Below are 17,072 nucleotides of genomic sequence, written 5' to 3' on the forward strand. Positions count from 1 at the left end.
GATAACAGATTGATGAAGGAAAAGACATAGCATGATGATGTTGGGAAAGAGATAACAGGGTGATGAAGGTAAAGAGATAGCAGGATGATGAAGGGAAAGAGATAACAGGATGATGAAGGTAAAGAGATAACAGGATGATGAAGGTAAAGAGATAACAGGGTGATGAAGGGAAAGAGATAACAGGAAGATGAAGGGAAAGAGATAACAGGATGAATGGAAAGATATAACCGGGTGATGAAGGGAAAGAGATAACAGGAAGATGAAGGGAAAGCGATAACAGGATGATGAAGGTAAAAAGATAGCAGGATGATGAAGGGGAAAGAGATAACAGGATGAAGGGAAAGATATAACCGGGTGATGAAAGGAAATAGATAACAGAGATAACAGGACGATGAAGGTAAAGAGATAGCAGGATGATGAAGGGAAAACAGATTGCAGGAAGATGAAGGGAAAGAGATAACGGGATGATGAAGGGAAAGAGATAACAGGATGATGAAGGGAAAAAGATAACAGGATGACTAAGGGAAAGAGATAACAGGAACCGCGTAGTGCTTATTTGAAACAAATCGCGTGTATAGTTTAATGTGCCGCAATTTTCTTTAAATAGTTGTGTTACTTATGCTTGCTAAGATTCTACATTTGTATCATCCTGAGTTCAAATTTCCTTCTACATTAAGCTGACATGCCAAGACATTGCTGAAAACACTGTAAACCGGTTGACAAGTTTAGAGGGAGGTAACTCGTATGTGTATACCACCCATCTGTCATCGACGCACCCGGTGCACTACACGCTATCTCGGCCCCTCTCTCTCTCTCTCTCACACACACACACTGCACACATCGATCAAGGCACGCTGTGCCAGCTGTCGCTTCCTTGGAACGTGATATCTCAATTATCATTCTGGAAATCTGGAACACATATACTTTAGTGCAACAGGAGGGCCTCAATGTCCTAATGTCTGTGTTGTCAACTGATGGAAAGCGGCGCCGGGATAACCTTGTATTTAAAGCGTTCGATCAGAGGGCTGAAGGGTAGGGCTTGAGTCTCCACACGGTACATGCACGGACGCACGGACGCACCAACGCACACACTCACTCGCTCGCTCGATATATATCACTAATCGATGGCATATGCTTGAGTGAGTTACTTCACCAAAATTGTCACCATAGACGACCTGAGACACCTTTTGGTTCTAGCAGCATTAGGCTGAGATGCCTATATTTAACTTAAATCGTGTTCAAAGAGGCTGAAAACATCTTACTTCCTCACTCATTAACTTGTGATTACACACTCGTCGCAAGTTCAATGCATATCATATCAAAAAAAGAAACGCAAAGACAGATTTGTCTGAGGTAGGAAAATACATTGATACAAGGTATTGAGCCAAAATGTTGTGGAGAGAACACTTGGTGATTGTAGTCATCTCAGTTATCGGTACATCGGAAAAGTCCAAGGTGAAGGTCAGCTACCATCAAGAGCGCGTATGTCCCCCGTTGAAGTCGAGAGCGGCCTGACATCTCCTCCCCATAGAAGAGACGAGTATGCGAATCACATCCTGGGGAATGCTAACCCACTCGGCCTGCAACGCAAAAACCAAATGCTGCAACGTTGGGGTTGTGGTTGACGTCGGCGTAGCTGTCTATCCAATTCCTCCCAAAATATTATATCGGGTTCAAATCCAGGGATCTGGAGGGCCAGGTGAGAACATCATTATTGTTGTGTAGACATGCTCTTGTGATCCGTGTCGTATGCGATCGAGAGTTGTCCTAATGGAACACCCCGTTGCCGTAGGCCGCAATTGGGAGGACATGTGGTAGGAGAATTTGATGAAATTAATGTATCGTTGAGTTGTAAGATTGCCCTGGATAAAGACCATACCTGTCCTGCTATGATGGGAGAGATCGCCCACATCATACCGCTACCCTCACCAAACCAGTCCACTTCATGTACGCAGTTTCCGGCGTCTGCGTCTGATTCTGCGTAGATAGTTCCGCCCACATTATACCGCTACCCTCACCAAACCAGTCCACTTCATGTACGCAGTTTCCGGCGTCTGCGTCTGATTCTGCGTAGATAGTTCCGCCCACATTATACCGCTACCCTCACCAAACCTGTCCACTTCATGTACGTAGTTTCCGGCGTAGCTTTCTCCCCGTCTCCCCGTGCTCTTCCATTCCCACGACGGAGGAGAGATATTGATTCGTCGCTGAGCCAGACATCTCTCCGTCGCAGTTGAGACGATACCCTGTGTTGTAGACACCTATGCAGTCGTTCTTGATGATGTTGTCGACTCAGTATTGCGCGTCGAATATGACCTCTTGCTCGAAGACCTGCTGCTTTTAAACGGTTTCGAACGTTTTGGCCTGGGATTCTGCGCGGTCCGGGTATTTGGGATGCAGTTGAGGTGGTTGTGGTCGTCCTTTCACGTAGTAGGCGCAGTCGGATGCAGCGCTATTGGGCGGGTGTTGTTACTCATGGTCGTCCCGACCTTGGTCGACCACGTATTGACCGATGCTATTGAAATCGATCCCATAGCCTTGTGATGGTGATGGGCGCTACACTGAAAACCCTGAAAGGGATTCCTTGCAGTAGGTGCAGCTCCATGGCCGTTTTGTAAATGCACTGGCTGCGATTTTCCGAATCGTACATGTTTCCCAGCTTTTGGTTTGCATATCCTTGTAGTGATCTTTTTGACCCGTGAAATTTGTCACTGATACTATAACAAATTAAACCACTTTCTTTGCACCCCTTGGTCCGCTAATTTTATTTTTATGGCCACAAATATCAGTTTTGCGTTTCTTCTTTTGAAGAGTATAGTTAACACTTCCTCATAGCATATACTTTCCTGTCATGTGAGGTTTCGTATTGATTACATTTCATGATTTACCCACCAAATTTCCTTTAAACAAACATTTTCGTTGCACATTTTCCAATTCCGTATATTGTGACATATGGACTGTGGGCAGACTGGCTGACATGTAGGACACCTTGTCACGTGTTATCATTGTGTTGCTGGTGGTTGAAACTTTTGTCACAACTGGCACATGTGATTGATGGCCTTTAATATTTTACAATTTAGCATTTTGCAATAGCTGTCGCTGCTTTTCGTGATGTCGCTTGTTGACGTGACAGCCGGCGTATATATTGTGTGTGTCTCCTCAGGAGAGTTAGAAAGAGGCAGGCACGGGAGAATGAACAATGCTTGAAAGGATATTAATAATCAAGGAAATAGTATTGTTAAGGAAAAATAATGTTAACAGCTACAGATTGATTAAGGAGGCAACCGTAGAGTTTACACGTCCTTGCACAGGTGGTACAGCTCGCGTCACCGGCTGGTTCCTGGTCCTGTCTGATCAATTTCCTTCCATCTGCATGTCTTCACGCGTTCCTCCCGTTCAAGCTGACATGCCGTGGTATAACTAGAAACTCGAGAAGTGGTTGTGCAGTTTATTATGTGGTGTAAGTGTGTTGCTATTGTCCTGTCTGATCCATTTCCTTCCAGACATATTCTGTGTGTGTGTGTGTGTGTGTGTGTGTGTGTGTGTGTGTGTGTGTGTGTGTGTGTGTGTGTGTGTGTGTGTGTGTGTGTGTGTGTGTGTGTGTGTTCAAGGGGACGCTAAACTCAACTCGATCACGATGTTGTTGTGAAGGATATGCGACTCTACTTTGCTGTCATATGTATACAACAACTATATACAACACTACGTACAGTTTTTCTGTACATACTAACGAGAAAGAAGTGATTGTGCATTATATTATGTGGTGTAAATGTGATGTTATTGAAAATAACAATATAATATTTGGCTATTTCACCGGCTGGTTTCTGGTCCTGTCGTAGGCGTCGATCCATTTCCTTCCAGACATATTCTATGGGAGATAGTTCCGGAGTAACAGCCTATGAAGGCAGATCAGCAATGTCTTGCCTCAAAGATACATTATCACACGGGTATTATCCTACAACAACGTGACGTTACTTCCCTGCATTTGGGTACAAAGGGTAGATCATGATCTCGAATGTCACGTAGAATATGAAGTCGAAAGCTACTATCACAATTAATTATATTGCATCGATACGATTCCTGCAGGTGCACTTTGTGACATCTGAACGGAAGCTTAGAAGCGAAGGACAATATTGTAGTTAATAGAGCCTTTTTAACGACAAACGCGATTTATGTAAACTTCTAACTTATCCACATTTGTTATCCATGTGTTATCCATTTTAAGACGATACTGCATTGTTGAAACACTATGATGTATAATGCGACTGTTGCATGTGTAGAAAGTGTTATCTGTCACTATACAAACAAAGCTCTCTTCACATATCTCTCGTCACTTATAGCCCACGAGCTCCCCAGAAGTTCAACCCACTCCACACATGCAAAATAATCTTGTTGTTCATCAATGAATAAATATACCTTGGGCGTGTGAAAACACAGGTGAGAGATCTTCAGCAGTCATTATTTATGATCTAGTGGTTAAGTTGCACTTCGAACTGAAGCGTGAGACACAATCGTTAATGTGGCTGCCGAGGGGCTGCTTTTCAAGAACTAATATTGTATACATATTTAGATATGAAATGTCATATTTATTTTATATAACATAATTTCATTTTCACTAAGTGAACGAACCTTTTATCCCGGAGCTGCTTTCATTCAGGGAACACCAATGGTATTGCTAGATTGTACACTAGAAATGTATTCTTTAGCCCCGCCATTTATGAACATATAATCAGCTCACCGGATGCGATGAAAATAGCATTTGACAATATAATATGTTCCATGAATTATCAATATGATTCGCAATATTCACTGGGAGTATCTGTATCTGCTCAGTGAGTTTTCACAATACACACTCACATCATAAGCTCACATGACCAGGGGGCATATCCTATTCATAATCCTAGAGATACTTATAATCGATAGCTATTGTGAATACATGAACGAAGCAAGGATATCATTCAAACGAGTCTAAACATATATCCTATCATATATATTGAAATTAATATAATAACATTTTTAATAATCTGTCTAAAAAGTGAAAACTTTATGCGAATATTAATGCATAATTAATGAATCATATATTATGTGCGATAGAAATGGCGTAAATTCTGACATAGACATGTCGAGTTGCACATCCAGATCACAAATGGTTACTATATCTTTGAAAAATAGAAGATATCTCTTATAATATAAACATATAACTATATTGTTTTTTCCGAAAATATTATATATATATTTTCAAATTTCCATTAAAAAAAAAATTAAAGTAGAGTCAATAAATTGGAATTTAAAAAAGTAGGACATGTGCACTCCAGTTTTATCTTATATGTATCCTATAAGTTGTTGTGTTTGTAAAACTCATGTACATATATCGTTAGTGTTGGGTATGTATGTTGTTTAAAGGGCAAGTTCACACGGAAATGAACCAATTTTTCTTGTACTTTTTCCACATTAAAAGTGTTAACATAGAAGTGTCATAGACAAAAATATAAAAACATCATATTTAATTAACATATTTTTTGCATTAAAACGATTTATATTTTTCACATTTACTAAGTGTTCTATTTCCATAACAAAAACACCATGGCTTATGCCCCTTGCAATATGACGTCATTGGTGCCAATTGATAAACATTATGACGTCATCATGCTTTGTTAGAGCCGCTTCACGTGGTGTAGGTACAGTTTTGTGATTTTAGCGTCTCAGATGCCAGCCAGAATTGTGTTATACTGAGTCACCACTGCGCCGGAGTGTGTCGTAGACCATGTTGTTTTACATAAAAACTGGTCCTTGATATCTTTTGCGTTGAGAATAGACAGGGACCCAGTTGAATTAGCACCAATTACGTCATAATCTAAGGGGGATAACTCAGGCCTATTTTGCTCGTAAAACGAAGGCCTCATAACGGCATATCATTTTAACACTATTGTGAGCTTCCTACTTTCACTGTGAGAAAAAATGAGTGTATATTTTCAAACACAGATACTAACTAATTCTAAAATTGCGTTTTGTTTAGAAAAAGAAAGAAAGTGATTTTTGCGTGTACACTTCCCCTTTAACGACGAAGTCAGCAATATCCTGGCAGTATCAAGGCTGATTGTATGACATTGAGTTTGATTCAGGTGACTGAACATCCCAAGTCATTTGAGAATCATGTCATGACACGCAACTTTTACACAATGAAATGAGAAAAGCAAAGAAATTACGAATGATCACACATGTAATCAGGTGTCAACAAGGTAGGACAATTGCAAGATATTCATTTCACGACTGAGTTCATGTTTGCTTCATGATCCACGCATCCTGTCTTTATGTTAGAACGTGAGATATTATAGTTTACGTACAGGTATTATATTAAGACCATACGGTCTGGGCAGTCTGCAACGTAAGTCACCAAAGCCCGGATCTTTTTTTCTGTCTTGGGTTGCTCAAGTAATAAAAGAAAACTAGATAAACTCACTCTACAATTAAAAGAAAATGTCAAATGAGTGAGTGAGTGAGTGAGCTAGTGAGTTGGGGTTAACACCACTTTTAACTGTATTCCAGTCATATCACGGCGTGTCAACTTAATGTGGGAGGAAAGCCCGAAGTGATGCAGGTATCAGATGTTTACCACTTCGGTGAAACCCACGAGCACGGGTATGGTGCTGACAAACCTAGAAACATAATTGGGGTGAACCGGGATTCGAACCCACAATCATAGGTTTCTGGCGTGCCCAAGGGACGCAACTCTGCACAGCGAATTGCGGCGCCTTCGACGACTGGGCCACCCGTGCCCCCTGATGTCAAATGAGATGTGTTTAGACGGACAGGGTTATATTTGCAGAGACTGTATTCACGTTACGTTAAAACAACAAACGTGTGATTTGACAAATACACATTCACTTACGAGATGAGGTTGAGCCTTGCTGTTTAAGCTTCAGGCATTTTTACTTGCTTATGTGTTATTTTACGCCGGTACCATTTCAGTAAATATTCGAATCCGGGCTTGAGAAACAAGGATTGCCATTAACGATGTGAGCAACGTCACACACAAGTATTTATTTCATAACTATTCTCGCTCTTACATAAATAATTATTATGTTGCATCTTTCTCTCTGTCATAGTACCGAAAGATCATGCGGAAGAAATGCTTCCACCAAAGAATGAATAGTAATGTTGAATGATTAGTGGTTAAATCAAATACGGTTAATACGGTTAATGTACAGCGAGTACAGGTGTGTGTGTGTGTGTGTGTGTGTGTGTGTGTGTGTGTGTGTGTGTGTGTGTGTGTGTGTGTGTGTGTGTGTGTGTGTGTGTGTGTGTGTGTGTGTCTATCTACGCTCCAGCCTTATGAATTCACATTTCAGAGTTATACTTAGTGTTTGTACTGTTTCTGAGATCTGCAGATATGTCTTTAATTTCCGTCTGTACTTGCCAGAGAGGATTACTTCAGTATCGTCAGCATCGGGTTACCATGACCTCACGTAAACCTCACGTTCTGCGCTTTCACAGACGCATAGAGAAGCAGGGATGTACGAATAGCGTTATGTGTTTTCATGCCAGAAAAGTCAAGGGTTCGATTCAGATTTCTAAAGGTTATTGGTTCATCAAAGTTGTAAGCGTCCATAACCTTCATTACCTTGGGCTCTCTTCCAACATCTAGCAATACACCCTATGATAGATACTGTTTTCGTAATACTGACATTTATCATCCATAGAGTTACAAATTACATGATGTCACACTAGAAATGACGTCAAAGCCGAAGATTGTTGATATCCTTTGACACTTCTGTTTTTCTAAGACGACGGTCGTGATCAGTTGATTTTTGTAAAGGGGAACTAACTATCAAAACTTGTTACGAAATAATGGGTGAACAGAAAATATTACCCTCATATGATGGTCACAGATTTGACGCAACTCGTGTAACAATTCACGCTATCGCTCGGGAAATACAAGAATTCTGACACTCATTTCTAAAATTCAATATGCCGCACATGCTCGTACAATAATATCTTTGTAAATCTGCCTGCATGTACATATAATTAATATAAATATATATTTATATGGGTTGCGTTAATCTAGAGTATGCAGGAAAAAATCGCAGCAAATATTGTTTATATTATCAAGGAAATGTTTTTATCACTTTTATTTCATTGATCAGATGCATACAGTATAGCTTATTCATTGATTTTGATTCTGGAAGGCGACCATCCATCCTTTCATCCACTTAAAAGACGGCTGCACGCTGCAGTTAGGTCGATAACAGGTGGTAAAATATTTCTACTGAGAGTTCATGTAATTCAGACCTAATTGATTTGTGAGCCTTAATCATTGTATTTCTAATAAAGTCACTGCTTTAGTTTGACAAAAGCTACCACGGGTATATAGAAGGGGTTTAGATCATGGATTCCTCTTCATGAATGTAAACCGTGGGGGCGTTCAATACGCCTGCAGTATGTGAGAGCAGTGCAGTCGCCATATGCAGGAACGGGGTCTTTGTATTGCAACTGCACTGTATAACACACTAAAGCAGGGGGGTTTGCGACTGTCCGATAAAGATAAGCTGCGCTATGAGTACGTCCAATGTATGGTGTTGGTATTAATCACGCGAACAACCCTTCGTCTTTCCATAAAGAACTAAAATAATCGAGGAGAACCCTTGCATTTCCATCAGTACGTGGACCTGGATGTTCTTATAGCCCCTAGGAGTTTGCAGTTTACATATGCAATCACTTTGTAATATGTTACAATAAAGACATACTACAATCTGCAAATAATATATTGTATGCATAATACATTTTATAAATTTGAGGTGAGGTGAAATTGGGTTTAACGTCGCGTCCAAGATTATTGCACTTATATAGCGACGTGCATGCACGTGTGTGTGTGTGGCTGTTTGAACTCGTCCGGACCACTCAGACACAGTATACTGACTCCGAGCCGACAAGTCCTTGTTTTAGCCCCTTAATGCCGAGCGCCAGACAGGTTGACAACAAGTACCATTTTTAACGTCTTTTGGTCTCGTATGTCGCAGCCGGGGATCGAACCTCGGAACTTCCGCTCTACGGGCGGACGCTCTACCACTAGACCACGGTTGCGGTCTTTTATAAATTTGATAATTATCACCAGCGGTGAGCGTGGTCAAGTTTATGCAACGTCCCTCAATCATAACCCTAAAATTAACAAAAGTAATTAAAACGAGAAGAAACTTCATAGTGCCCCTCGGTTCACCTTCCTGCGAACACATTCAACTAAAAGTCGCCTTCGTACAAAGACACCATTCTTCCCATCGTAAGCAGATTTTGCAAGAGTATAATCGGGCTGTCTTATGCGACATTATTCGTTATTCATTAATAAGTATTTATCTACACTAAACACAGACACAATGAGTGAGTGAGTTGGGTTTAACGCCGATTTTAACAGCATTTGAGTTATATCACGGCATACCAGCTTAATGTGGGAGGAAAGCCCGAAGTGATGCAGGTCTCAGACGTTTACCACTTCGGTGAAACCCACTAGCACGGGTATGGTTTTGACAAACCTAGAAACATAATCGGGGCGAACCGAGATTCGAACCCACAAACATAGCTCGAGACGAAACTCTGCAAAGCGAATCGCGGCACCTTAGACGACTGGGGTTGGCATGGTACTGAAAGATGGAGGATCATACGCATCAGTATACAACTCTTGGACCAGCTGATCCATGACACGGCTAAGGAATGACAGTCTGCACAGCAAACCTATACGCCTTTGTTCACCGAGCCACCCGTATCTCCTTTCCTGACGATTAGATTTGATAACGTCGTCTAAGTAGGTTCACATGGGAAGCCTTTTGTGATTTTGTCACATGATGTTATCCTACCCCTCTCTACATAACAACCATTGTTCGCTAGACATTTAAGGCCATAAAGAGGTGTTTTGTTCATGTCATCTAAACAGCACCCAAACCATGCTCTCAAACTCAGGGCTGACCTTCCCTGAAACATGCGTCACACCCGTAACTGACCTGAATTACCTTATCGATTCAAGTGGTTTATATGCGTGGTTTCCATGGTGACGTTTCGGGTCAGAGTGACACAAAGCAGGTGTCGATTCAATTACTGGTTGCGGAAGTAAAAACCTTCACAACCACTAAACTCGCCTCTGCTCTTTTCCTCCTACCTTGTGTAAATATTTATTTTTTTCGTTTCCCTATTTGTCCAATAAAGAATCTGTACGATAATGTTTTCTCCTTATGACTACAACTTGGATAAATATCATTAACATTCTCCGTCCTCACCAACACTAGTTTTCAGGGATTTTTCATGAACATGAGCGTCACTTGTTTATTCACATACAGTGAACAGTATTGATTACATCTTTGGTAAGTTAAAATGTACGGTACTAAACATATTGAAGCTCCACAAGAAAGGATGAACAGGAAAGTGTCATATTACCTATATATTTGACAGCGTTGGGAAGTGGTTCATACAAAATAACATATGATAAAACATCACAGTTTTCGCTGGATGATCCGCATATGCCAAGGCAAAATAACATTATCATCATCACACGGGACGGTCGGGTAGCCTAGTGGTTAAAGCGTTCGCTCTTGACGCCGAAGACCCGGGTTCGATTCCCGACATGGGTACAATGTGTGAAGCTCATTTCTGGTGTGCCCCGACGTGATATTTCTGGAATATTGCTACAAGGGGTTTAAAACCATACTCACTCACTCACTCACTATGAACAGAACATAAATATTAATTCAATTGACTACATGAGAAGCGTTATGTCGTATGATTAATGTTTAACCTTCGCCTCCATTGACCTATATTGATTTGTTCCATTTTGTGTTCCCGTGTTTTGTCAGGTGAATGTTTGACTTGCCTTTGCATGTGTTTTGTGATGGTTGACACCGGTGGACATAATATGCTCACCTTTTCGCGAACACCTAGTATCATTTATTTCATAGTGATTCATAAACACATGCTCCTGATACAGTCGGGATCGTACAATTGACTGTGGTTTGTCCACTTATTTTGTGATAAAATGAGCTGGTATGATACCCTTTCTATTGTTGGTACACGGATGTAATATCACTATCAGGGTCGTAAATGTTATCATTGAATGTACACTTAGCTTCCTGAGACATTTACAATGCTACGTAGTTGTTGTATGACATTGCATTGTTAGGTGTAACTATTTCACAATGATACTCAGGAAAGTATTTTGTCAATTGAAAATTTATCATTCATGTGACAGGTGTGGTTATAACTGCGTGACACACGGAACGTGAGGCATGTTTTCAACTACATGCAATAACTCTTCTTTCTGTAAATATAAATCACAATTCATGAAAGAAACAAAACAACAAATAATTTGTCTTTATGTGAAATCGATTTTACGGTACAGGATGTTTCGTCAAAGGAGGGTAATGTCTGTGCTAAGCCAAGACAAAACAGAGTCTAATCACCCGATGTTATTAGTCGCCTCTTACAACCAGGATTGTTTGTTGGGAAACTATATTTTATCCATAAATTCCACAATGAGTTCATCTTTATTGGGAAACCAGAGTATCGTGGCACTTTTAGCACGTTTGTGCAACAGATCAATACAACAACAAAAAATCATCTGGTCTAACTATTAACCGGATGTGTCTTGACTCCAGTGATCGTGTGGACAAGTCACAATGTAAAGTCCCTAAAGTAGGTAAAAACAAACAAACACACTCAATGGGCTGCTACATACTTCCACAATTCCAAACACAAAATCATTATATTTTGTCACAAATGAAATAAAGTTCGTAGTTGTATTAGTCTGAACTGACCAACAGACGTAATGGAAACAACTTATACATGTAGCCTTAATAAGTAATTTCAAAACTGTAACTTTGAAATGTGCCGTCCTACTCATGCATGCAAAAGTAGCGCTAGAACTAAACATTGATAAAGTCAGATCAACATGAGCCGTGTGTATAACAGGAAGTACATAAATAAAGTTGACCTTTTCAGTGGAGTACTACGATAACGTTCAACTAACAGTATTCATCCGTGATATCGATATTAGTAACAACAGCACTTGCTTACGAGGAAAGTCAGCTCTATTTATTACACATTTGTCATAGAATCAACGCAAAGGCATGGCGAAAATGTATTCCTTTATCCTGCATGTTTAATAAATGTTTCGTTATCTCTGTGTGTGAGCTGCTATATCGAGAACGAGGAAGTACACCAAACTCGGTTTTAATATTACTTGAACTCTTTCCGTTGCCATTTACCGACTTCATCGATACTCATACACCCAAACATGTCATTAGCGAGAACATAATACCGACGTTAACTCTAAAAAGGAAGCTAGACATAAAACCAAAGAACATCAATTTATTTTATACAAAAAAGTAAATATGGCATTTGCAAAATCATGTACAATTTAGTCATATCAATGCTTAACATTTGAAGAAATAATATGGCAATGCATTGTGATACAGTTATGTTGATGACGAAGTTTGCTTAGATTCACAAATCAACTAGTATGTGTTTAAGAAATGATCAAATCAGTTCAATGCATATGGTTATCTCTTTCTTTACATGTTTTTAACAAAGTGTATCATATCCTAAAAAACAAAAACATAATTCAGTTCCACACAACGTTAAAAGTTTAAAGAATACCTAGGTTGATCAGGGAAAAGCACCTGAATTTATGAAGCATAGACGAAACGAGAATTTGTTATTCAATTGTTATTAAGTTGTAGGAATAAAACCATTTAACATGTTATTTCTACAAGATTATCACTATGATTGTAAACCTGTAAACTGACGTGAACACAAGGTTGTATCATGCATGTGCATTAGGAAAAAAAAACATAACAGAACAAAATAAAAGTGATTATTCATAAAAGGTAGTGGTTATATACTATATGTCTATAAAAGAATATTAGAAATCCATATTGCACTCGAGGGCTGGAGTGGCAAAAAAATAAAGTTGCCACTGGTATCATCCTTAGAGAACACATACGGGTACAAACCGCTTCAATGAATTAAACTTTATACTTGGCAAGGAAGGCACCCAATCCCTCCAGTAGAAATACTCACTCACCCAGCTGCCACTCCCAATCCCAGCATTAGAACTTATATTTTCTTATGATTCTATTATTTCAGTCTTAATTATGTCTATGACTGATTGAATGATACATAATTATTTCATCGTTTCAAAAACAGAATATAACAACGTTCAATTATTGATTTCTTCACAACTGTCAAGTAACATTGCATTCTATGCTTGAACATAACTTTACATATTATCAGTCCTGATTTCAAACTTAATATTCCTGATAAATGATCATTTACAACGTTGACCGATCAACTATATTTATTGCAAATTTCTTTTACCTTTAATCCACTATATGATGTAATCATGGGTCATATAATATGCAGTATGTGAATCTGTCCTCCCAAAAAATAAAATAGAATCTTCAAAAAAGGTGCGGTGAGGTGAAATGTGGTGGAACCGGAGAGTCCTTGACATATCCCCTTAATGCAGAGGGCCAGGCAGATTAACTGCATGCCTCTTTTTTTCATAGATCGAACTAACGCCCTTCCGGTTTCTGATCAGACGCTCTTTCCACTGACCATGGACACGTCTTATCTTCAAAACATAGTTTTACCTTCTAACGTAACCATTAAAGTTTAAAGTAAAGTGCGATATAAAAAAAGCGAAAAAAAAAATAAATGAAAGAAGTGAAGTGCAGTGTCACGTGTATTATTTCATTTGATATCTCATATTTGTTTTTGCATTACGCCGCACTCAGCAACATTTCAGCAACAGGACATCCGCCTTCTTATCGGCCCCGTGACGATGAGGGTTAAATAGGTTCAGCAACCAATTGCAATGCTTGCCGTAAAAGGCCACAATGCTTGTCGTAAAAGGCGACTAACGGTATCGGGTGGTAAGACTCCTTGACTTGGTTGATACATGTCATCGAATCACAATTGCGTAGATCGATGCTCATGGTATCAGTCACTTGAATGTCTGGTCCAGGCTCGCTTATTTACAGACCACCGTCATATAGCTGGACTATTACTGAGTGCGACGCTAAACAACAAACAAACAAGCAAAAACAACTTATAACAGAGTCTGGAAAGGATAATTCAGTGATCGATATGAGACTCAGCAACCCACCCCTTCGAGGTAAATCATCAACTACGTCAACCAGCCTGACCACACAATTCATTAAGTAGCCTCCTTCCTCCAATATAGGTTGCTTGGACCTAACTTTAAACGGGACTTCCAAAGGGGTCTCAGTTCGCAAAACTAATTCCATTATTTAATCATTTACACACATATACACAACAGAAAAAAAATTTGACATGGCAAAGCCAAGTTAGCCGGAAGCTATGAGCAGCATATACCATGTTATCGTACCTGGAGGAAAATGCAGATCCACAGGTAAAAGGACCTGCATGCTATCAGGCAGTTGTCGACCGACCTCTATAACTGGAATCTAAACTTGCACTTATCGATTCTTTAAACCCGACAACATTTACACTTTCGACCAATAACTGATGTTGAAGATTGTAAATATTATACCCCATACAATTCCAGGTGTGTTTTACCTACACTGATATTCCTTTTTACCAGTTACCTTAAGAACAAATAAATTTAGATAGGATTCTAAATTAAATATGTAAAATAGCAAAGAACCTCCAATCGATAACCAAGACAAGTAGAATGCGCATTTCAGAGATAAGGCATGTCAAAGGCAGGGAAACATTAATCATCACGAACAGAGAAAGCATTGGATTACATACTCTATATACACTGACGTCCACAATAAACTATACCATTACTTCGATTAACCATTGACGAACATCCTAAACATGCCGCATGTTCAAAATATATCAACACATTAATAACAGTGGTGCGTTTCCGTTTGGTGAAAAAAAGCCACAAAAAAACGCCGAAACACTTCAAGTGACAGTGACCCAAGACACAGGTAGGGCAAATGCGACGAGCCACAATGTCCACCGACAGTATGTTAAGGCTCTGCAAAGGCAGTAAACTTTGGATTTATAATAAAATATATATCAGCGCTTATGTCCACATCGTGCATCATGGATCAGTGCACGGCACAATACGTCGTCGCGGGTCTCTGTTCCCATTCACAAAGAAGAGATCGCTCCAAGTCTGGTCTGGCCTTAAGATGGGCCTGTCACTATGATCCCTGCAAACATGCCCTCTTCAGAAAATCAGCATCGTCCCCAGTCCCAAAACTGCCAACGTCAGTGTTGGGGAAGACACTGTCGACTTAAACGATGTCCGAGACTCGTCGATGCAGATGTCGTCGGGGAATGAAACTGTTTCCGAGATGTACAACACGCAAGTGACAGCGTTGACTGGGCTTGTTAACATGCACCCTTCCACTCATATGCGTGTCTGCTCTCTGCTCTCTATTGGTAAAAAGTGCTGTGGACGTTTCATCAACCTGCTTACGGAAGCATTGGTACACCCGGAAGTCCTTGCAATCTTGTCATGCGTAGTCTGAAGCTTGGCCATACCAAGGCCTCTCTCTCTGTGCTGCTTACAAACGAGGCATTATTTTCTGTTCTCTTTTGGTTACTGCGATCGGATGGTATCATCTGATTTGTATACCAGTTTAGCACATGCATTCCGTGCTACGTGTACATACGTCATTACGGCACAATGCTCGTCTTGTTTGGTGCTAAATAACACTTTAAGTCTTCAGATACATTTTGTTGTATTTGGGCGAAATATTTAAGCAGCAGTAATTTCCATTCTCCAAAATATAAAGGAATATGAGATAACGTTTCTTGGTATAGTTTCTTTTGAACGTCTGTTTGTATAAAGAGGCTGAAAAAGTGATCATATTGCAGACAAGGGGTGGACATTTCCCTAAAACACACGATCAGCTATGTATATATACAAGCTATATCATGCGAACACACACAAGGAAATTTACCAAACTGCGTCTATATGCAATTCCATGTCCTATCTCTCTAAGGATTCTGCAAAGAAAAAACATCTTTTTGCAGCACAGGCGAGGCAGTGATACGGAAGCAGTGGTACTTAGGTTAATAATGTGTGTTTGACATCCAGACCCAGTTTTCCGATTCTTTCGTCTCCTTCTGGAATTCAATTGTTTACAGTAGTAAGTATTTAGTAAAGCAATATATTTTGAGTATTTCCTATTTTACGCCACATTCATTAATATCACAGCAAAACCACGGGGTTAAAATAATCTAGAATTGGCCAAGCCAACCCCATACAGAAGGAATGGACGTTGTCCCACATCATCGAGGTACATAATAAGACAAGCCCAAGAAGCTGACCACCGACCTATTTAGTCGACTCTATTGACAAGCTGTAGATTGCCGCGACGATATTCTACCGAGACTACACAAGGAGAGCTATGATAGGTGGAAATAATAATGTCTCTCTCTAGGGCCAATTTTGAAACACATAATTTGTTCCAGAAAATAGAATGAAAAAAACAACAACTAAAACGAATTTGAATTGGTTGGTTCCTCCTTGCACAACCTCAGTGGTGCAGTGGATAGAGCGTCAGCCCGGAGAGCGGAAGGTCATGGATCACGGATGGCGTCATACCAAAAGGTGAGGTGAGGTGAAATGGGGTTTAACGTCGCGTCCAAGATTATTGCACTTAAATAGCGACGTGCATGTATGTGTGTGTGTTTGTGTGTGTTTGTGTGTGTTTGTGTGTGCTGCTTGTGCTAGTCCCGACTGATGCCGATTTATAGTAATAGAACACTGAGTTACCATGCCACAGTTTACCCAACTAAGACACAGCGTACAGACTCAGAGCCAACAAATCCTTGTTTCAGTCCCATAATGCCTTACCAAAATACGTCAAATATGGTCCTTTTTGTTATGCTACCTCGAGCGCGGCATTTGGGGCCTAAAACAAGCACTGGTCGGCTCGGGGTCAGTATATTGTATCTGGTTTGGGTTTTCATGTCAAACTGCGGCTTGGTATCTCAGTGGGCTCGGCATTTATCTCGGCATTCGTCCGGACTAGTGCAAACAGCCACGCACACAGACACACACACACACACGAGACGTTAAACCTCAT

The 17,072-nt window shown here is 40.1% G+C and overlaps 1 protein-coding gene across 2 annotated transcripts in view; it reads right to left on the reverse strand.

Annotated features, from left to right (window-relative positions):
• Positions 1-12,325: 12,325 nt before the first annotated feature.
• The window catches only part of LOC125375939, a 37,179-nt gene continuing 32,432 nt past the window's right edge, over positions 12,326-17,072 (reverse strand). The window contains exon 8 of one of the 2 annotated variants that reach the window (XM_048387003.1): positions 12,326-15,987. In XM_048387003.1, coding sequence (XP_048242960.1) covers positions 15,979-15,987 — 9 coding nt within the window. In that variant the 3' untranslated portion in view covers positions 12,326-15,978. Of the gene's footprint in view, positions 16,108-17,072 lie in introns of both variants that reach the window. The other variant, XM_048387002.1, reaches the window with a different exon arrangement.

Source organism: Haliotis rufescens, unplaced genomic scaffold (assembly GCF_023055435.1).
Source record: "Haliotis rufescens isolate VD_foot unplaced genomic scaffold, xgHalRufe1.0.p SCAF_63, whole genome shotgun sequence".
Lineage (NCBI taxonomy): Eukaryota > Metazoa > Mollusca > Gastropoda > Lepetellida > Haliotidae > Haliotis > Haliotis rufescens.